General features: G+C 35.7%; 2 protein-coding genes across 22 annotated transcripts in view; one reads left to right on the plus strand and one right to left on the minus strand.

Annotated features, from left to right (window-relative positions):
- The first annotated feature begins 3,209 nt into the window (after positions 1 to 3,209).
- Positions 3,210 to 23,517, plus strand: part of LOC102615293 (methionine S-methyltransferase) — an 82,879-nt gene continuing 62,571 nt past the window's right edge. Inside the window, exons 1-12 of one of the 2 annotated variants that reach the window (XM_052441241.1) lie at positions 3,210 to 3,595; positions 5,262 to 5,455; positions 5,763 to 5,969; positions 6,117 to 6,212; positions 6,989 to 7,177; positions 7,249 to 7,437; positions 7,531 to 7,767; positions 8,678 to 8,812; positions 9,381 to 9,701; positions 9,864 to 10,043; positions 10,469 to 11,437; positions 11,569 to 11,898. In XM_052441241.1, coding sequence (XP_052297201.1) covers positions 3,352 to 3,595; positions 5,262 to 5,455; positions 5,763 to 5,969; positions 6,117 to 6,212; positions 6,989 to 7,177; positions 7,249 to 7,437; positions 7,531 to 7,767; positions 8,678 to 8,812; positions 9,381 to 9,701; positions 9,864 to 10,043; positions 10,469 to 11,437; positions 11,569 to 11,895 — 3,288 coding nt within the window. In that variant the 5' untranslated portion in view covers positions 3,210 to 3,351 and the 3' untranslated portion in view covers positions 11,896 to 11,898. Of the gene's footprint in view, positions 3,596 to 5,261; positions 5,456 to 5,762; positions 5,970 to 6,116; positions 6,213 to 6,988; positions 7,178 to 7,248; positions 7,438 to 7,530; positions 7,768 to 8,677; positions 8,813 to 9,380; positions 9,702 to 9,863; positions 10,044 to 10,468; positions 11,438 to 11,568; positions 12,056 to 23,517 lie in introns of those variants that run through there. The other variant, XM_006470751.3, reaches the window with a different exon arrangement.
- The window catches only part of LOC107174851 (putative disease resistance RPP13-like protein 1), a 102,561-nt gene continuing 93,239 nt past the window's right edge, over positions 14,196 to 23,517 (minus strand). For 4 of the 20 annotated variants that reach the window (XM_052441213.1, XM_052441212.1, XM_052441219.1 and 1 more), the window contains one exon: positions 14,196 to 16,861. In XM_052441213.1, the coding sequence (XP_052297173.1) occupies positions 14,396 to 16,861 (2,466 nt within the window). In that variant the 3' untranslated portion in view covers positions 14,196 to 14,395. Of the gene's footprint in view, positions 18,321 to 23,517 lie in introns of all 20 variants that reach the window. The other 16 variants (XM_052441227.1, XM_052441226.1, XM_052441216.1 and 13 more) reach the window with 10 other exon arrangements.

The raw sequence follows: 23,517 nt of genomic DNA on the forward strand, positions 1-23,517 counted from the left end.
ATTCACCAATTCTTGTGAAATTGTAAACTGTTATGGATAGAAACCTTGGAAGAAAGTTTGTTTGTAAGTCTTCAATGACAAATCATAGTAACTCTTTGTTGTATGATCATCGTCCTTTCCAAATGAACAATGATGATTATGAACGAGTCTGTCGCATTCATAAGAAGAAGGTTTTATTGCTTTATCTGCTCATTGATCTTTGGCTTATGCTCATGTGCATCCCTTTTTTTTTTTTTTTGAGTTTTTTATGCCTACTTAGCGTTTCTAGGGCGCAAATTTTAGGAACCTACTACATGTCCTGGTTGGTTTGGACAACAAGGTACAATGGGACTCATCGATGGATAGATTAATGCTTCTAAGAAACCATTGGTACTAAACTAGCATTTACATTTTAGACTCAGATGCGAGAATTCTGAGGGGTAGAAATTTTGAAATTTGGATTGTGGAGTAGGGGTATTTTATTTACTTACATTGCAACAAGAGTGTGGAATAGAAATTAGAATCTCATTCATGTATTTACTTTATCTTAGATTGAGAATGAATTGTTTTAAATTATAATTATACTCTCATTTAATTTTTAATTATAAAGTAAATAAAAATATTTTTGTAAAAAATAAACTATTTATTTTATAATTAATTTTAATAATATAAATTAATAATAATTATTGATATTCTTAATTATGTAAATCATAATTTTTTATTAATTTTAATTTTAATTATGTAAACTAAGAATTATTGACAAGGGCAACACAAATGAAACATTATTATTTATAATATATTACAAAACAATATTTTCTTAGAACAAACTATTTACTATTGTTAATTATTAATATTATAATACTATTAAAATCATATAAATATAATACTATTATATTTTCAATAATGATAGAATATAGTGATATTATTAATTCTCTATGAACATAATAATATTATTTCTAAATAATTTTAACTTAGATTAGATAAATTATTGTTTTTAAATAAGTTTAATATGATTATTATTGAATAAATATTTATTTTAATAAACATAATGATATTATATGTAATAAGAGAAACGTTAAAAAGAAAAACATGGGAGTGGAATCCCACTACTCATTCAAAAAATGAGTGGGACTCACGGTGTGAGACTCACATTCTCCTCTTTAAATGAGTAAGAAAATATTAGAGCTAGAGAAATCTAGACTTTCCACCCCCATTCACGGAAGTAAACACAATATAAATTGATAAATTGTGCTCGAAGCCTTTTTTTATTTTGTTAAACTTTTTGTTTACAAAATGAGGGTACTTATTGGTTTAATTATTCAGTAAAGTCTCTACTTACACCTTGACGTTTGAACATCAATTGTCAACCAAGAGTGAACTATATATTGCAATCTTAAATCTAGCTTTTTTTTTTAATTTTTAATTTTAACTTGTTATGGCTTGGTCTTTAGATCATCTAATATGTTGATCGAATACAGACCGTTTGACCGTCTATGCTGGGATGAAGTTTCCAGTACAGTAGTGACAAGAGCTCAACCTCACAATCGGGTTAATTAGCATTAATTCTTTTAATACACTATTATGCTATATTCATGTTTGTGTTTACTCACACGCTTCTTCATTTCACCATTCTTTTCCCACATCCTTCACAAGATCGAGCGCTGACAATTAGTGAGAATGCAAGATTGCAAGGGTTCCCCGGCTGCTATATATTGACTTTTCGAACCTGTCAAGGAGAGGTAAACGAAATTAAATTGGATCTCTTGTTAAAACATTCCCCGGCTGCTACTAGCATCTTGCTGACTTTGTCATTGAGAGAACATGGGGCATTATTGAGGTTTCCTACTTGCATTGCCGGCACATTGTTTCTTCGAAATTGAATTTTGATCTTTGTGATCTTACTATATTTGGTTCTTTGCATTCTTTAATCTTTAGTGGCATTCCATGATGAGTTGACACGTTTTGTGACTCATGCTTAAACCATGTGGCCATTTTATCATCATTGTTCCCATTTCTATCCATCTGCTTTCGGCTTTTAGGAATTAAGGGTATGCAACTTGCGAGCTTCTTTTGTCACCAACCCAAAAGGCCAAAACCAATTAAAGAAAGCAACTCTCCTTCTTGTTCTATCATTCATGTTTCATTCTCTAGATTGCCTTGCTCTTTGGTTTATGAAAACGACAAAATATAGAACATTAATTAATTTGATATGATTTCAAACCATAATGAGGATGAAATACGACAAAATATAAAACATTTATTAATTTGATAAAATTCCAAAGGATAATGAGAATGAGGGAACAATGCTTTGTAAATAGCACTAGAATTGGATGTGGATAAAAATAGAATGCGCTTTCTTTGGGTTTTTAATTCAAAAGAGAGAATTATAAGTTGTATTTTAATAATTAATCGAAAAAGAAAAGTTTAAAAAGCATTTATCCGTCAATGGAAAAAAAACTTAAGAAAATATTTAAAACAAATTTCACTTAATATTTTCTCAAACCAAGAATGGTTACTATGAACATTAGGCAACAAACAGACAATTTCCAATTTAATTATTAGTTTTATATTTTTATATATACAAGTTCGTCTTGATTTTTTAATAAATAACGCAAGTGGGTTACTTGTCTAAAGCCAGACAGTCAACAACCACCGACGTCGTTATATAACTTTCGTTTTAAATTTTTTAACACCTAATGTGAAATTATCCTCAAGGTGCCCTAGACTTTATAAAATATAATATTAAATCCAGTGCTGAAAAATGCTACAACTTAGATCCATCTTGTGCTCTTTTTGTTAGAGGTCAATAGAAGGTCCCATTGTTGCCGTGCAGTTTGGCTTCATAGTAAAATACTGCCATTTAGATTTATTTTGATGTTCAAACTAGGTAAAAAATTTATATAAATTATTAGTTGATACAGGTTAATTTTCTGACCAAAATCGTACAAAGAAACTGAAAGTGTTTATTTTTGTTATTTCATGACATTCTAACAATCTATAAGGGGTCACAGAAAGGTTGAACCCCTGCTTCCTGTCCTTGTTTTTCTTTTTTTTTTTTCTGTGTGTGACTCATGAGTCGACTTTAAAGAAATATCAGTAAAAGTGCTTGAAAAAGATATTCCACGCAGACTAAAAGTATCTACTCACCACGCACCACGTGTAAAACATATGACCTTTTCTCTTGCTCCGCATCAAAATATTTTTAAAATAAATAAAATGATAGCTGTATGTATGTATATCTGTGTACACACGCACACGCTCAAGTACCGGGAACGAGAAAACAGACTTCTACTTCCTTCTTTCAATTTTCTAAGCTCACGCTAGCATTCTCTCTCTAAAACTAGGAACCCGTAAATTGAGTGAACGTACGGAATGACGGCAGCGACGGCGACGGCGGAGGCGGAGGCGGTGGAGGAGTTCTTGAGGAAATGCGAGGCGTCGGGTGACGAGGCGTACGGTGCGTTTCGGTCGGTGTTGGAGAAGCTGGAGGATCCGAGTAGTCGGACTCAGGCTCGGGTCTTCCTTTCGGATCTTCAGAAACGGGTCAATGACTCGGACGAGTGTCTAAACAAGTACCATTTCCGGATCCAAGATGTCGTCTTGGACCAATACGAAGGTCCATTACTCTTGTTCATTTTTTCTTGTTTAATTCGGTTGACCTTTTTTTTTTTTTTTTGAGCTAGTGGTTCGACTTTCTTTGAATTAGGGACTAAAAAGTGATTGTTTGTTTTTTTAGTTTGGGGAGTGGTTTTGTGGAAGATAGTTCGGAGGAAAAAGTGCTTTTGAAATTAAGTGATTTTTGGGAAAGTAGTTTAAGTGCTTATGTGACATAAGAAGTGCATTGTAGAGAAGCAATTGTGCTTTTCGTATGTTTTAAAGGATTTTTGAGTAGCTCAGTTTGGCAGTTATCTAGTAGACGACAATTTGGAGAAATAGTGCTTCTAATAAATCGTTTTTTACAATGTGATTTATGTTTTTTTTTTAAATTCATGAAGTGCGTTTTAGGAGTTTTTCTGAAAGAAACCCCAGATAAAAACAAATGCTCTTTTTTTTTGGGTAGTTCAACTGGAAACTTGAAGAATCTGCAGAACTTATTTTTTTCCTTTTTTAAGAAGAATATGATTTGATTACTTGAAAAAAATTATGATTATGAGTGCTATTAATTATGTGCATTTTTTTATTCATTAACTTTCTTAACTTAGGGTGTTTATTTTATCACGATTATTTTCATTCAACCATACAATAGACTTTGGTTGGGTCCACCTTAGTTGGGTGTTTCTGAGCAACCAATGAGTGTCTTGAGAAAACTTGGATGGAGTGCCAATCTTTTTCAGGATTCAGTTCCCAAGAAAACAAAAACGAAGTCGTAGTTGTAGTTTTTTTTTGTCTTTTTGTGTGAGCCCAGTGAGCTTTTGTTTTCACTTTGTTCTCTTTTGTTTCTTTCCCTTCTTTTCCTACTGTTTCTTGACAATCAAACAGATCAGGATTTGTTTCATTTAAACGTTTACTTTTGGTGTAATCATTCGCTCTAACTCGAATAATACAGAAGTTTAGTGCTAACAAACTAGAAAGGGAATTAATATCTGAAGCTGACTTGGGAGTGGAATGTATGTTACTATGTAGTAGATAGAATTTGCTTTTTAGGTAACACTGAAATAATAACTGCTGTTAACTTATTTCAATAAGTTTGTAAATCATTTCATAATAAGTCCTAGATTTTAATGGTTTTGTTTCCTGAAATTTTTCGTCAGTGCATGAGCAAAGTTCAATGGATGAACTTCTCTTTCAATGTCACAGCTCCTCATATTAACTGTATGAAACAGTAATCTGGCTCTGTACTTTGGAGCACTTTAATAGTTGATGCTAATTCCTTAGCCATTTTATTCACCTCGTGCACAAATTATGCAATCAATAAGCCAACTCAACTTTCATCTTTCTTCAGTGAAAAATTTGCAAGGCCACTAGGAGGTTTTTGTACATCTTATGTAACTTGGCCGTCGTGGTTTCACCATGTAAATTTTCCCTATTGGAATTCATGATCCCTCATATGCCACTCATGAAGCTGCTTCTGCCGCTTTAAAAACACCAAATTTCAGTTTTATCCTTTCTAGCTTATTAACTTGTCTGCATACGCATTATTATCTTTGTTATTGTACGAAAGTTTCATTTATCATCTTCCCAACATAAACATCCATAGGTCATCGTTCACTTTTTCCCTTTAGATTCATGCCCGATTATGGTTGCTGGATTTTCTGCTCTGACAATATTGTTTCTAAGTATAGGCTACCAAGGGAGAAAAAAATTGACAATGATGGTCATCCCCAGCATTTTTATCCCGGAAGACTGGTCATTTACTTTCTATGAAGGACTGAATAGACATCCTGACTCTATTTTGAAGGACAAGACTGTTGCTGAGCTTGGTTGTGGAAATGGATGGATAACCATTGCCATAGCTGAGAAGTGGTTGCCTTCGAAGGTTTGTTGGTTTGTCGTCCTTTGCCATGTGGGAGCTTTTGTTTACTTCCTTACCAGTGCCTTCAGGAGCTCCATCATGATTTCTCTCCTCATCGTTTTCTATCTCCTTGTTTTGCAAGGCCACTTGTTTATAAGTAACAGCGTTGGCACCAGATTATGGTGTTTTAGTGCCCTCCTATTCAGAAAAATTACATATCAATGAACATCTGAATTATCAAGTCTGTCCTTGTCCAAAAGTCTTGATTGGAGAATGTTGAAAATATAACCTTGTAGCAGTTCTTTTATGCTGTCTGAATATTCTTTTGCAGGTCTATGGCCTTGATATTAATCCCAGAGCAATAAGGATCTCTTGGATAAATTTGTACTTAAATGCATTAGATGAAAAAGGTCAGCCCATCTATGATGCGGAGAAGAAAACTTTACTGGACAGGGTGGAGTTTCATGAATCTGATCTTCTCGCTTATTGCAGAGATCATGACATTCAACTTGAACGAATAGTGGGATGCATACCTCAGGTATTATCACTATCTGCAACTCATGATATTTCTCGGGGCTTAAATTTTGGTGAGGTTTGTTTTTCCAACATCATGTTCGAATTTTAGTGTGGCCACATGGATAACCTTTTAACTACTAGTTTAACTTATTTTGTTTTCTCCATGCAGATTCTTAACCCCAATCCCGATGCAATGTCCAAAATAATCACTGAAAATGCAAGCGAGGAATTTCTGTATTCATTGAGTAACTATTGTGCGCTGCAGGTTAGAAGATATTCTAAATAATTTAATTGTGATGGCAAATTGTGGGGAAGTTAGCAATTAAGTTGACAGGCTTCCCCTACTTTCACATATTCAGAAGTATACATGTTATAATTTTTGTTTGAATCTTGCATAACTTAGGTACGGTTGATGTCTTTAGTTGTTCAATATCAATTGGGAAATAAAGCAAACCAGTGAAGACTGTGGGAAAAGGATAATGTGAGTTTGACAGATGCTGAGAGGAGATAGGGAAACTTGATCTGAAAGATTTTTTTTTCTTTTTCTTTGCCCTGATTTTAGTTTTTTCTTAGTGTTTAACCTCTTTACAATAACATTGATTCCCATAGTTCATGTTTCTAGGTGCACTCAACAACTATCTGTTATGTCTTGTGGATGACTGAGAAAGTTTATTCATTTTGACAGATTGCTTTTTGAATACAGTACAAGTAGATTGACTAATAATGAATATATTGTATCAAGTTGTTGCATTTGAAAACTGTGCATGACTGCGGTCTTTATCACTTTTATTCTCAAGGTTCATGTTGACCTAAATTTAAAAGCCTTGGACGTTTGGAAAATCTATAGCACTGAGTTTGCGAAACCTTTTAGTGCCCTCAAAGATTGACTGCTTCAATTGTGTTTTCAATATCTTGTTTTTAACATATTTGTATATATTATGAAGGCTAAGCTGTGTAAATGAGAGATATAACGTAAAAGGTCAATACACAGCTGTGTCACCTTTTACTTCTTCTTTATTTATTTATTTTCTCTGTATGCAGGGTTTTGTGGAGGATCAGTTTGGCTTAGGTCTAATTGCTAGAGCAGTTGAGGAAGGAATTGGTGTCATCAAACCTTCCGGGATTATGATCTTCAATATGGGTGGTCGTCCAGGACAGGGCGTTTGTAAGCGTTTGTTTGAACGCCGTGGTTTCCGTGTCGACAAGCTTTGGCAGACTAAAATTCTTCAGGCAAGTGAACCTTTTTTTGTGGAAATTCATTATCTATCCCAAATATCCACCTCTTGAATGTGTTTTTGCAGGCTTCTGACACAGATATTTCAGCTTTAGTTGAAATTGAGAAGAACAGTCCTCATCGTTTTGAGTTCTTCATGGGACTTTCTGGTGACTTACCTATTTGTGCTCGAACAGCATGGGCCTACGGAAAGGCTGGTGGACGTATCTCTCATGCTTTATCAGTTTATAGTTGTCAACTCCATCAACCAAACCAGGTTTACATTTCATTTGGGTTTTATTGATAAAGTGGGTAATTGCTCTGACCAGGGAAGTGAGCTAAAATGATATCAACTTATATTTATGGACAGGTTAAGAAAATTTTTAAGTTTCTGAAAAATGGCTTCCATGAGATCAGCAGTTCTTTGGATTTATCTTTTGAAGATGATTCAGTTGCTGATGAGAAGATTCCATTCCTGGCTTATCTTGCCAGTGTTCTGAAAGAGCGTTCTTTTTTCCCCTATGAGCCACCAGCTGGAAGCAAAAGATTCAGGAACCTGATTGCTGACTTCATGAAAAAGTACCACCATATTCCGCTAAATGCTGATGTGAGAAAACCTTAACTACTCATCTATTTTTGTACTTCTCTGGACAAGTAACTTTTGTGTTGTCTGTCCTAGGTTCTGTTTTCCCTGATGCATTTTTTCAATTTCTTTGCATGTGAACTCCTAGGTTCTGTTTCTCCTGATGCATTATCTCAATTTCTTTGCATGTGAGCTTGGTGCATTCATATTAGTTTAGGAGGGAATCTATTGGTCATTTACTTGTTTGTGACGAATAACGTATGAAACAACCTTGTTATTTTTTGTTCTCAATACGTAGAGCTCTATGGACCAATTGCTTTTCTTCTTTTATCCTCATTAGAATTTCTTCAGACAACTTCTACTTCATGCAATTTGTGATAATTTGTACTGTTTTTGCGGTCATTCTTATGTCTATTGGACAAATACTGTAATGTGAAATTCTGTCTAATGGTATCCCTTATTCCTTTTGCATCCTGTCCCCTCAAGTAGTTAAATGCACTTTTGGATTTGTTGATTTTTTTGGTTTGATGAAATCTTGATTCTTATGTTATCTATCTGTTCATTTAATTTGACAGTGGAATGTGTTGTTGCTGTGAGTTATGCTGCACATGCTTGTTATTCGTCCAGTCTTTTTGTGTAAACATAGAGTTTTGTACGTACTTATATATGTACTGGACCTGGGATATTTGCACCTGACCTACTTATTAATGTACATGAAAAATGAAGAACTTTTTGAGATCTGGAATGGATCAAGACCTGCAACTTTCTACTTGTAGATTTTCCACTGTCCAGTCCAATTGTAAAATACAGTTTGTGATTGCTGCATGCATAAATTAGCCAAACTTAAAGATGTTGTAGTTGCCTTTTTCTCTTTTTTCGTATGTGAGTAAAACAATCCACATTCTTAACTTTTCTTCTCCACTTGTTTCTCAAGAACGTTGTTGTCTTTCCTTCAAGAGCTGTGGCAATTGAGAATGCTCTTCGATTATTTTCACCTCGCCTTGCAATTGTTGATGAACGTCTAACCAGACACTTACCAAAGCACTGGTTAACAAGTTTAACAATTAAGGTATGATCTATTTCTGATTTGTTTTCTGTTATTTTTGACATAGTTGAAAATTTCATTTTTGGGCAGATTTTCTTTGCTATTCTGGGAACAAGTAATAGTGCTCATTCCCTTGCTTGAACACATACTAGTTCAGTCGCACCGCAGATTTTTTTAGATGATAAAATATCAGATATGAACTCAGCACATTGTTCTGTTGCCTTTATTCCTCAAGTGACAGTAAAAACTAGTAATTGCAGTAGATGATATATTTAATGAAAATTACTGGGGCGACCAGACTTTTGTGTTGACATTGAAGGGGGAGATGGAGAAAGACCGCAGGAACATAGTGAGCAGGGATAGCTTTGTCTTATGTTGTGATGTTTGATTTTCGCAGCCTTGACTAGTGGAGCTAAGAAGTTTATTCCAATCCCTAGTGCACTGAGAACATTTCATTTTTATTTGTAGTTGCTGCATTTATTGTCCTGGCTACAATCTTGTTCGAAGACTTTCCCCAACCCACCTCCTTTGAATTTCTTTGTTGTCAGTAGTCATCTTGTGCTGCATAACTACAAAAACATGCTTCTTGCAGGGTACAGATACTGAAAACTCTTCGGAGCATGAACTAACAGTAATTGAAGCGCCACGCCAGTCAGATTTGATGGTGGAGCTGATAAAGAAGCTGAAGCCTCAGGTGGTAATTTCTGGGATTGGTGATTTTGAGGCTGTTACCAGTTCAGCCTTTGTACATCTTCTAGATGTTACAAGAGAAGTTGGATCTCGTCTTTTCTTGGATATATCTGATCACTTTGAGCTCTCCAGCCTCCCAAGTTCCAATGGGGTCCTTAAATATCTTGCTGGAAATGTTCTTCCTTCACATGCGGCAGTTATTTGTGGCCTTGTTAAAAATCAGGTGATTGTTTTTCATTATACTGGCCACTTGACTGTTATGCTATTACAAGAAGAGATTTCTGTTTTTTCTGATCAAGTCATAAGATGGGTTTCAAGATTCGTTCTCAGTGGTTATCTCTTAGCTTTTTGTTCTTATTTATGGAAGCCAAATTCATCTTTGCAGGTTTATTCAGATTTAGAAGTTGCTTTTCTAATCTCAGAAGAAGAGGCCATCTTTAAGGCCTTGTCGAAGACTGTGGAAGTACTAGAAGGGACTACTGCACTGATTAGTCAAAACTACTATGGTTGTCTTTTTCATGAGCTTCTGGCTTTCCAGCTTGCTGAGCGACATACACATAAAGAGGTTATCCTTCTCTCTTTTTTTGCTGTTTTCGTATCACAGAATCCATTTTTGAATATATGTATTTAGGTACAGAAGCACATGAATATTCATGTTTTTATGAGTATATTTAAGTATATCCAATGTTGATTAACTCTTCCATTTGAGCATGAGATAATCAGATAGTTGATATTTATGTTACAAAATTCAGAAGCAACATTAGCACTGCAGTATCATGCAAGGACTATAACAACCTGGATTCTTTTTCCACCTGGATTTTTTTGTTGATTCACTTGGCATATGTTTATCCAACCTCTGATTTTTCTTAATATTTCTCTGTAGTTCATTTCACGGCACTTTTAGTTGCTACATTGGCATTTTCTGCTATTTGTTTTTATTTGTTGAAGCAAGTTAGCTCATGAAATTGCTATTTGATAAATGTTGTTCAGAGGGATTGCGAAAAGGCCAAATCAACTGAGATGATCGGGTTTTCTAGATCAGCCATCTCTGTCCTCAACAGTGCTGAACTGTCAATTACCGAGACACCAAACTCTGGCCTGATTCATATGGATGTAGACCAAAGCTTCTTGCCTATACCGTCTCTGGTCAAAGCTGCTATCTTTGAAAGTTTCGCAAGACAAAACATGTCTGAGTCAGAAATTGATGTCACCCCCAGCATCCAACAGTATATCAAGAGCAATTTTGGTTTTCCAATTGATATCAATGCAGAATTCATATATGCAGATTGCTCTCAATCTCTGTTTAATAAGCTAGTCCTCTGTTGTATCCTAGAAGGTGGAACATTATGCTTCCCAGCTGGCTCAAATGGGAACTATGTTTCTGCTGCCAGATTTTTGAAAGCGAACATTGTGAATATTCCTACTGAGTCTGAAGTGGGCTTTAAGATGACAGAGAAGACACTTGTGACGATACTCGAGACCGTGAAGAAGCCGTGGGTGTACATTTCTGGTCCAACAATCAATCCAACTGGCTTGCTTTACAGCAACAAAGAGATAGAGAATATATTAACTGTTTGTGCAAAGTATGGGGCAAGAGTTGTGATTGATACTGCATTCTCAGGATTGGAATTCAACTACGAGGGTTGGGGTGGCTGGGATTTGGAAGGCTGTTTGTCAAAGCTGTATTCTTCCACCAATTCATCTTTCAATGTGTCGCTGCTCGGAGGGCTGTCTCTGAAGATGCTGACTGGAGCACTCAAATTTGGGTTTCTGGTTCTAAATCATCCTCAGTTGGTTGATGCATTTAGTAGCTTCCCGGGATTAAGCAAGCCTCATAGCACGGTCAGATACGCTATAAAGAAGTTGCTTGGTCTGAGAGAGCGAAAAGCAAGAGACTTGATGAATGCTGTTGCAGAACATATAAGAAACTTGGAAAGTAGATCAAAGCGCTTGAAAGAGGTACTTCTATCTGCCCTCTTACAAGAAAATTTGAATTAGCCAATTACATGTAGTACATAATCTTTGAATTATATTACTCAATTCCAAATATATGGCCTACCATTTTCTCCATGGTGATCTTTCTGCAACAGGCACTTGAGAATTGTGGGTGGGAAGCGGTTCAATCCTGTGGTGGTGTTTCAATGGTGGCGAAGCCCTCTGCCTATCTCAACAAAACTGTAAAGATCAGCCGGCATTCATCTGGCAGTGGTGAGAAAACTGCTACAGAACAAATCAAGCTTGATGACTCAAATATCAGGGAAGCCATAGTCAAGGCAACTGGTTTGTGCATCAACAGTGGCTCGTGGACCGGAATTCCTGGCTATTGTCGCTTCACAATTGCACTGGAAGAAAGCGAATTTGAACGAGCTTTGGATTGCATAGCTAAATTCGAAAGCATCGTACACGTAGTTAACTAAAAAGTGGTATTGTCATTTGTCATGATTTATTTCTATTGCCTGATGATGATACCCATCACGCCTTAGTTGTCGTGAATAAATTGTGACGTTTTGAGATTATAATATATGATAACACTGATTAGTGTTGTCTCCCATGTGAATTGAGAAATTATTTTCCCAATTGCGCTTTCATTTGAACAATTTCACTGTAGATTTATAAAATAATCACGAAATTGTGTTTTATAATAAGTTACGAGTAATTGGTTCAATATTAATACAAAACTATTTTAAGTAACATGTGCCTATTTTAAGTAACACGTGGCATATTCTAATTCTAGCAAAGTTTCCAACTAAGATTCCCAAATCAAAAGAATTTCAATCTCCAGAACATTCTGCAAAACGTATCTTCTAGTCTCTACGTTGTGCTAGAATTTTCTCTTAAGTTTTTTAGCAAAGACTTCTAAAGAACTATCCAGATATCGAGCTATAATCCAGTCAAAGTGTATATATTTCTCTAATGCACCTCCCTCCATTTCACCAGAAAATCAACAAACACTTAGCTTCAAACAAACACTTTCAAAAAGCTAGCTAGCTACCCAGATGGCAAAATCAAGAATTCTTGCAATGACAATGCTGTTTCTTGTTGTGGCAGCAACATTGATGAACATGGCATCACAAGCAAACGCTCTGATGCCGTACACACGATCACCTTTCTTTGACATGATGTTCCGAATGACGGAAGAGCCTTTCAGGGTTCTTGAACAAACCCCTTTAACAATCGCAAAAGGAGCTGATCATCATCAAACTCTAGCCCTGGCGAGAGCAGACTAGAAGGAGAGTGGATGGAGCCTTTACTTTCTATTATATTTGTAAAGCGTACCACAACACACGTGATCACACTCGACATTCTCGGAATGAAGAAAGATGATGTGAAGATTGAAGTTGAATAGAACAGGGTATTGAGAGTAAGTGGGCAGAGGAAGGCTGATGATTATTATAAGGAGAGGGTTGAAGGAGAGAGATGGCACAGAGCTAAGAGACCATTTGGCAAGTTTTGGAGGCAGTTTAGGATGACAATGAGTGCTTGACTTGGATCATATTAAGGCTCACTCAGTGCCAAAGCTTGCAGAGGAGATGAAGAGGCAGCCGAAGGCTATTAACGTTGATGAAGAGTCTGGTAATTCTTCCAATGAAGATATTAAGCCTACCAAGGCTCAAATGTAATTGATTAAAGACAGAAGTGATTGCTGTGCTTGATGTGCTGTTTGTTTATGATCTTTTCTTGGTTTTGTTGTGAGATGTTTCTATTTGGATGCTCTATTTAATGTATTTTGATGGGTTTTTGAGGAAGGCTTGTATGTATTGACAACAATAAAGTGCTTTTTATAAATCCTAGTCCTACAACACTAAAAGAAATTAATAGGCTTGGTTTATAGTTGATAAAAATATCTTTTTTTTTTAAAAAAAAAAAGTCTTTTTCTTTGGCATATAGTATGCGTTTTCAGGGGAAAAATATTTATCCCACTCCTAATTCGTCCTCTTCTGTGATATTAATGTGTTAGCACGAAGATTCATTGCAATTGCAACAATTTTGACGAATCCAAACGTTCAATAACTGTTAAATTGTATTTATAAATACTAATAGCGAAGGTACAGAAACGATTAATTCAAGAAGTTGCTTAAAGTGCATTAAATTAGAGAGTATAAATAATTGGCATTAAAAGAACATTATAACGTCATTGCTGATGAGTTCTGGTGAACATATTAAGTTAAGGCCACAAAAATCGAAATGCACGTAGCTTCGTTTGTTTTTTGTTTTTGATTTTTTTTGGGGGCAAATACATAATCTTCGTTTGTTTTCTTTTGATTTTCTGTTTTTGTTTGTTATGGGATTTGATGATGATGTACATGTACGAAGATTATGTAATAAAATGCTTTTGAGTTTTATACAAACACAACAAAAGAAGAACACTAACATACTAATTAATTACTAATAAGAACATTAACAATTTTTGTCGAAGTCTGATGAAGAGAAATATTACACATACGTAACGGTACCACGGAAGAAAAAAATAAAAGAAACTAAAGTTTATTTCAACAGCTAAGAATGAAATAGGCATAAAAAATTAACCCATTAATTAATTAATTAATATAGTCCCCCGCTACTAAATAATGCGAGCCCCTTACTGTACTTAACATTTTTTTTTTATTAATTTAAAACAATTTTCAACTGAGATTTGAATTTTAAAACTACATACACAAACACACCTGATTTTAAAGAAAAAAAATTCTAATAATAAAATATTTTAGATATGTAACCATACAGCGAAAGAACAAATATAAGAAATTAAAGTTTCAACAGCTGAGAATGAGATAAGCATAAGAAATTAATTAATTAATTAATTAATAGTCCTCCTTTGCTAAATAATGCGAGTCCATTGTTCTTTTTATTTCAAAAACCCATTAATCACCGACACATACACGCCCAATTTTGAAAAAAAAAAACTATTAATAAAATATTTTAGTCGTCCTCTGTTGAGTCGTCCTCTGTTGGGTCGTCATCAAAAACCCATTTATAATCTATACTAACATAAGGTATATGGGTTAACAAGTTCCAATATTGTCCTCCATCCTTTCTGCACTTCTCTTCTATCAACGGACAATCCCAGATCCATAGTTCCAAAAGTGAGGAAGGCAGGCCCTTCTCCGGAAAGTATTTGAGCTTGGGACAATCAATGAGTTGCAATATAGTGAGGTTTTGAAGATCAACAATTGAAGAAGATAGGCGTTCCAGATTTGGAAAATCTTCAATCCACAGAGACGTTAGAGAGGCAGGAAGAGGAAGCGCGGTCCCTAATCTTTTGTCCTCTAGTGGAAATGACACCATGTCGTCATCGCATCCGCTGATTGCAAGACGTCGCAGAGAGGAGAATCTGTGGAATCCCCGACCCCACTCAATCGTTGACTTCCAAATCTCCATATTACCATCAATCTCCAGTGAATGAAGGTTGGTGGGAAGGCCATCTTCTTCAAGGCTTGGAAGCTCAACTCCTTTTCCTATTGTTAATTCTTGAAGAGAGGTCAGATTGTGCAATCCCTTGGGTAAGGCCTCTAGTCTCTCACAATCATATATGTCCAGCCTCGTGAGTTTCGCGCAAGGCAATCCCCCTTCGGTAAAGGACACCAGATTTTCACATTCCCATATTTCGATCTTTTGAAGCTGGCGGAGATTATGTAAACCACTCGGTAAAATTTTCAGACTTTCACAATTAGAAATGTCGATTGTTTCAAGAGATGTGTTGTTGTCCAACCTTTCTGCTATTGACTCCAGCTTTGAACAATGAGAAACATAAAGGGACCTAAGAGACGGAGGTAGATTGCCAACTTCAAGGGACTCAAGCGTGGCAGGTAACTCATTTTTTGAAAATATACATGTCAGTGATCGACAACTGCAAATACGCAATTCCTCAAGAAGATATGAGGTGTACCTTCTGCTGCTGCTACTACTCTGGATGCCCTCTTCCACTGTCAAAGTCCTTATATTATCGCAATCGCTGATTCTCAGCTGCTTGAGGCTCGGTGGTAGCTGGACTCCAGCAATATATGTCAACGAATGGCAAACCCAAATCTCCAAGATCTCGAGAGATGAATTGGTGTCGCACATCCATGCCTCTGGTAACGATTTCAGTGCGTCACAACAAACAATCCCAATTTTCTTCAACTTGGAAGGCAGAGCAACCTCAGGAAAGGAAACGAGGGAACTGCAGCCGTAGATTTCTATCTCTCTCAAGGAACTGAGGCTGAGCGATGATTGTGGCAGCTTCACAAGGCCTTCGCAATAACTCAATCTTAGATATTCGAGTCTGCATGACAACTCGCTGAGCTGCTGTTGTTGGTCTTTCTCTTCCTCCGCCACCAAGGATTGAAGTTTGGGACAGCTTCTTATCTCCAGACTTTTGAGAGAGCAAATGTCTTGCAGTAATTCGTTATGACTCTTCCATATATATGTCTGCTCTTTCATATCATTTATCTTCAATTCTTCCAATTTTGGCAGTCGTGGCTTTAATGGCCCTGCGAGAAACACTTGATTTGATGTATCTCTACAAACCACTAAATTCTGTGAGCCGAGATGATCAGTTGCACTTCTCCACACAATCTTTTTACATCCACCAATCTTTAATTTGCAAAGAGCTGGAAGACTCGAAATTGAAACTGACAATTCTTCACATCCTTTAATAACAAGCTTCTCCAATGCAGGAAGGTGCTCTGGAAATGTTCCTTTCAGTTTAGAACATCTTAAAATGTGAAGCTCTCTCAATTTAGGAAACCCTTCAACTCTTTGACTGGATCCATGAGGAATCCAGTCTTCCCATTCTCGCATGTTTTCAAAACGAAGAGTCTCCAAGCATGGAAAAGGAATTGGAGGATCATTCCCATAGAACTCTGAACCCAACCTCTTTACACTAGTCATTCCACATACTGCAAGATGCTTTAGAGAGGGTAGTTGCCCGACTGACGGCAGGGTAGGACACATGCCACAATATTCAAATTTTAAGGTCACCAACTTTGAGAATGAGGAATCTCCGAACCAAGTTGGAAATTTTGCACCTCTATAGCCGCTGATACAAAATTGTTCCAAATTTTTATTGGGTTCTAGCATGTCAAGCACGTCCTTTTCAATTTCCGCCTCCCTTGAAGACGAGCCATCGGTACTGAGTGTCCATCGAAGCAATAATTCTCTAAGATTCTTCTTTCCATCCAATTGAGCCTCCTTTGCATCACCAACGTCTTTTACATTCTCCAATTTTGAAATGTTAAGTGTCCCATGAAGGTGCGTCAACAACTTTAGCTCTCGTAAACCGGAACCACTGCCTTTTCCCACAACAAAATTACACAACGTCTGAAGACTAGTCAACCTACCAATTCCTACTGGCATTTCCTCCAACGACTTCGTATTTGAATTCTTAAGATGATGCAATTTGGCGAGGTTTCCCATGTCTGCACACAACTTCTTCAGCCGATCACAATCTTCCAACAAAAGACTATGCAAATTGTAAAGCTTGTTGACTGATTCAGGCAGAGTTCTAATCTCAGTTGTAGACAGGTTAAGGTACCTTAAATACCTCAAATCACCAATTGAATCAGGCAGCTCAGGGATGCAGTATCCACGCAAAGAGAAGACCCTCAAGCGTCGGAGTTTGAGCAACTTAGGAAGAATGCTAGGAGCCAAGAAGCCAGGCGAACTTTTTGTCAACATTACTGGTAAAAAAGTTCTCAAATGCTGGATATCATACAAGTCCCCAAACCTTTTACCGCCATCAAAATATTCAGGAATGTATGATAGATGACGAAGATTTTCGGAAAAACTTTGCTGCTTGTAAATTTCTGAGGTATACTCCATTGTGAAGTATATCTCCCCCGCAGCCCAACGGGCAAGGTCATTGATAAGATCGTGCATCACAAATCGTGATGTATTGTTGCTTAATTGCTGGAAAAAAGATCTTGAACGTAGCTCTTGAAAGAACTTTCGACCTAGAACTTCGTTAGGATTCCCACTCTCTTTATGAACCAAGAAACCCGAAGCACTCCATAATAAAATTATCTCCTCCTCTTCAAATTCATAATCCTTCGGAAACAACGAGCAGTATGCAAAGCATTGTTTCAAAATTGGAGGAAGATAATAATAGCTCACTGCAAGAGCTGGTATAATGGGACATCTATCTTCTGGTAATTCCCATATCTTGCTACTGAGCACATCTTCCCACACACCTCTGTCATGTTCTCCACATAAAAGTCCTCCCAGTGTTTTTGCTGCCAAGGGCAAGCCATTGCATTTGATCACTATCTTCTTACCAATGTCCTCCAATGACTTGTGTGAACTGAAATCTCTTGTCCCCAAAGAGTGCTGAGCAAACACAGACAGACAATCCTCAGTTGACAAGTTTTTCAATTCATAAGCTTGATCCGGCCTCATGATTTTTGCAACCTGTTGATTGCGAGTAGTGACAACAATCTTACTTCCCTGTGCGCCAGCTTCAAACGGACGGCTCATGTCAACCCAGTCATTGTAATTCTCATTCCAAACGTCGTCTAAAACGAGCAAAAATTTCTTTTGAGATAACTTCTTCTTCAGCTCCTCTTGAAGCAAATTTAAATCACTGTCATCAATAGTCTGCTTGGTAATGGATCTTAGAATTGTTTTTGTTAGCCCCTTAACGTCGAAATCCTCAGAGACACAAGTCCATGCCTTGAGATCAAAATGATCCTGCACTCGCTTATCATTGTAGACAAGCTGAGCAAGAGTGGTTTTGCCCAGGCCGCCCATACCTATAATAGGAATAACAGAGAATCCACCATCGTTGCTTAAATCATCCCTCAACAGCAGTTCAACAACATCCTTCTTTTCTGTTTCCCTGCCATATACTTTGGCTTCAGTCACTAAAGAGGTTGTCTCCAGCCTTTGACTGGCTTTGTTGGACCCTCCAGCTGAACTTTCTTTCAAATCTAGCAAGTTTTTCTGTGTCACAATTTCTTGAAATCTGCTGTTGATCTCTTTGATTTTGGACATCAAGCCATAATCGAACTGAATCGATTGTGGAGTAAAAGTGGTGCAGCAAGCAGGAATGAGCTTCCGAAACTTACTTGTTCTGGCACGACTGCTACTGGGTTGATCATGAGCAGCAGCTGGTTCTCCATTTCCAAGCAGCAACATCCTCCGGAAAGCCTCAGTTTGAAACTCATCCAACAAGTCTTCAACATCATAAGCCAAGTTCTGAAGCTTGCCAAGCCACTTCTTCACAGACCGATTAGTTGTCTTCTTCTCCTCAGCATCATCAAGCACCGCCTTGATCATCTCCAACATATTCTCCCACTTCATTAGATAGTCTTGGATCTTCTCTTGGCGTGCAAAAAACAGAATCCCCTCTGAAGCTAACTTATTGACCAGCAAATCAACAGATGCCGTAAGGATTGCCTCTCCGATGATCGACATTTTTTTTCTTTTTTTTGGGCAAAGGAAGAAAGGAGCAGAATTATGGGTTATGGAAAGCAGAATGAGAATATTGAACGGGTGAGAAAATGGATAATTAAGCGGAATGAGTTTGTGATTGTGAAGGGTCTGGTACAGCAAGCTTAGTAGAAATCACGCGTTTGTACTTTATTGACCAATGACTAAATAATTTGGCAATGCACCCACCACCACCACTTGGTGAGCAAAATGAAAAAGTTTAATAAGTGGAGGGGTCCAGCAAAATACGACGTAAAATGTGGCAAGTCTCCCCACTTGTTGTTCGTTGCAGCTAAGAAAAGAAAAAACAGAGCCCACCACCCATTAATAATTTAGCAAATCACCAATCATCACAAAATTCCATTAGATATTCGTCGATCAAGTAGTTAATCCAGTGTCTGCTACGTAGAGCCTTCACTTTACAAATCTTCAACTCATAAACCAAGTTAAATCAAGACGTTTCTCTCTCTGTATATATTTTTTTTAACTCCTAAAACGTTTCTTTTTAGAAATATATTACTTTATTCATCTAATATGTTATCTAACAAATAGACACAGATGAAATCACTCTAAAGTGAAGATGAAAGGGGAAAAAAAAAACATTCCAACCACCAATAATTTAGCAAGCGTCACTTTTATTCCACCAAAGTGTAAATAAAGCCAGCCCCCACCACCATCGATAATTTTGCAAGCTTCACACGCTTGTTGTCTTCTCCTTGACGAACTGGACGGGGTGGACCAAGAATCAATGAAAGAATTTTAAAAATAATAATAAAAGAAAAACATAAACATTTTGGACTCAGAGTAGAACCGTAATTAATGCTAAAATTTACTCCGCTAACGTTTTCAAAATATTGTTCTTTACAATTGTACAGCAAATAAGACTAAGTTTTGGACATTTTCATATTCACTTACTTTCAAAAGCAGTATTTCGAAACATTTTACAGAATCAAGTAACAGTTATATAACGAGAAAAGTGCAAAGTTGTGTAATTCTAATGTTTATTTTATCACTGACACTCAGATCATTTTTTATTTGGGTCGCCAACTCGCCAATGAACCCATGATTGAATAAGTGTTTAGAAAGAAAATCAATAAAAAACAGTTTTTTTTTTGTCGTCGAAATATAGTAAGTGAGAAAGATTATTCTGTTTTTTTTGTTAATTAGGTTAGTAATTATGATTGAGTGACTCAGAACTATATTCTAGATTGAGAATCAATGGTTCTCCCACACTGAGAGGCTGTAAGTTTAAGATTGTCGTTTGCTATTTCATCAACAAGAGAACACTTGAATTTATTAAAAAGAGAAGGCCATAAAAGTTTTCTTTTATGAGAAATGTATCTGATCATTCCTTTTTACTTGAAAATTTCATATATAAAAACTCATTAATAAATGACAGAATATACATAAATTATTAATTCATTTGATAGTTGATTATCGAAGGACATGTGACCCATGGGAGCATGCAGACTATAAAATAATTCTTTTTTTTATTAAACAAAAAATCGGTGATGTTGAAAAGCAATATTAATTCGACTGATAATTGGGGTGAACATTCATAAAAAGAATGCCGTATGAAACTAAATTATTAATTCGTTTGACATGTGACCCACAATAAATAGTTAAATTTGGCGGCAACAATAATTACAAGACGAACTTAAAGCAGCGCATAGGTTTTTCTTAAAAATACATAAACAATTCGATATTTGAAATTCTAATATCTCAATAATCTAGTTATCCTGTATTTAGATCCACATACAATTTCTTTTTTTCTTTTTTCTGATTTCCAATCGTTACCAAAAGAAAATATTTAGTGATCCCTTTTATCAACTTGGTTTTATTGACTTTCTTCCAATCATAGAAGTGAAAAGAGAAACAGAGGCCAGCACCAATAAGTGTTGTGTTACCAGATTCTGTAAAGACAAAATCAGTGCCCAGCAAAAAGAAGCAATGTTTTCGTTATATGCTGCTTCCTATTTAGTACATGCATATAAAGATATGCACGTGCACATGCAGCACATCTATCTAAAATTTAAAAAAAGTAATTAGAAATACAGGAATTATGGTAGAAATATAACAGGAATAAGAGTGAAATTACAATTTTAAAATTTGGGAGAAATGAAATGCGATATTTTTTTTATGAATAAAATAATTTAATTTTTTTTAATTCTACCAGCAAAAACCATTAACTTATCAAGTTATTGGTTTCATTCACAGTTAACAGTCGGTTTCTTAGTTTCATTCCTTAATTCTACAAGAAAAAAACAGAATACTTGACATTTACTATTTGACAATTTTTAAGAAATGTCAAGCATATATGACATTTTGTGAAAAACTGAGTAATTGTGAAATATAAATGACAATTTATTTAAACGTCAAATAATTGTGACGTTTTATCAAATAAATGATAAATATATTACATATTTATTAAATAATTATCATTTACCTTTTCCTTTTATTGACTTGAGAAAAAAACAAAAACATTGACTATACTGCTTTTGTTTTCGTTCTTAGAACAGATTTTAGTTTCTTTTGAGAAAATTCAAACTCATTCCCATTACTTTCTTTTCAATAATCACCTCTCAGTTTTTCATCAATCACTCAATACCGAATTACATCTCCATTCTCTTTCGAAGAAGAACGCACGAAGAATTTTAGCTTGCTTTCGCTGCTTCTCGAATATTGGGTATTGTTTCCTTTAATTTAGATAATTTTTTTTTTTATATCTCTCTTTCTAGTTTGATAATTTATGGTTATACTTGAATTAATTGTATTTTTAATCAACCAAGGTTGATTTAATTGATTCCAAGTCTCAATTTCCTGTTCAACAAACAAGGAACGCACAAATAATTTTCATTTTCATACTCAATTTTGAAAGAATCAATTTATTTTATCTTTGGTTAGTACACTTCTGTTCAATTTTTGTTTATTTAACTTAAGATATCTTTTTCTTTCTTTTCTTCAAGCAGATTATAGATTATATTGAGAACAGAGCTTTCTCCTTAATTCCGCCAAGAGCAACGTTGATTTCAGGTGATAATTGAATGTGTAATATTTTCAATTGAAATTAATTGAGTCTCGTAATAATAATAGGGATTTGAGATTTACATCCTGTTGAAATGATTTTAGAGTGTTTTGCTATTTGAATGCGTATTAATTGTTCCTCTGTTTCAAATCCAAATCCACTGGTCTACTATTCATTATGACAATGCATATGCCGATATTGTCTTCCATCCTTTGTGTACCTTTCAATTTAGTGAGGTTTAGACAGGGGTTCCAGATTTGGTAAATCAACAATCACCAGATATGTAGAGCGGCCGGAAGAGGAAGCATGGTTCCTAATCCTAATCTTGATTTAGAGCAGATTAGGTAACATGTGACATTCTACATTCTTGCAATGCCATTTCTTGTTATGGCAGCGGCATTCTTGGTCATGGCATCACAAGCAAATGCTTTGATTTGAAGACTTGCTTGGCTATGAAAAATAAGGAGAGCAAAGGTAATTAATCTTGGTGTGATCAACATTTTTATGGGGGTACTAAGAAAAATAAAGATAATATAAGGAATGTTGTTGAGGAGTATTTTCATATTTACACAAGTATTCAAAGTAAAAATTGATTTCTTAAAACCCATTAGCTAGCGCACATAATAATGGGGAGAAAATTTTAGACTACGAATGGTCCCGCCCATTTAATAATATTCTTCAATCAATTATGTTTACTTCAAAAAAAAAAAAACCTATCTCTTTATTACTTTCTAACTATTCATATTAATGTGTTAATAATTATGAAGAACCGGTGTAATTTATATGATGTAGGAAGCACTTTAGGCAAAATCATTTGAATCTCAAAATTTCGTGATATTGTGCCAAATATCGAAAACAGAGCTTCCTATCACAGAAATTAGGAATCACTGGAGAGTAGAGTTACGTGACTGAATAGTATCATATCACAGAAACTCAAAACTCAAAAGTGCAATAACATTGAACATTCAGCTGGCTAGCTTATATTGATTAATTAATACTACTACTAGTTCTTTATGATTAATTAAAAGATAAAATATTTGACAATCACGAAACATTATTCCATCACTGAAGAGTAGAGCTTCCTACATTGTTACCCAAGCTCTTTTATATCTCCCAAACATTATTAGAGTCCCACATTTGTGGGCACATCATTAAGTAAAATGTGCCAATTAGGAAGAACTGGCTTCTTTGTTTTGTTTTCTTGGATGTGTTGCAATTTTCAAGTATCATTCAAAATTTTACACCATCAACACAGGAAAATTATATATATTCTGTCAGCACTTGCATATGTTGCAAGTGCTGACAGAACTTTTCATTTGATTTGATAATTGGCTAAGGGTGATTTCGATAACGTTTCCAAAGAAGACATAGAACAAAGATCAAAAAGAAAAATAAGTAATTTGATCAGTCGATGCAAAAAATGAGCGAGCTTCGTAGTCTGACTAACAGGAAATGGCTTGGAGCAAGGATCAATGGACAAGTTTGAGGTTTATGAATAAACAGAACAGAGGAAATAAGTGATCAATTTATTACTTCGTGCAATGGCCACAGCAACAGCGAAAATATGTCTACATGACTACATTATCCGACTGGCATGGTACTATAACCGTGC

The sequence above is a fragment of the Citrus sinensis genome, chromosome 5, assembly GCF_022201045.2.
Source record: "Citrus sinensis cultivar Valencia sweet orange chromosome 5, DVS_A1.0, whole genome shotgun sequence".
In the NCBI taxonomy this organism is placed as follows: Eukaryota; Viridiplantae; Streptophyta; class Magnoliopsida; order Sapindales; family Rutaceae; genus Citrus; species Citrus sinensis.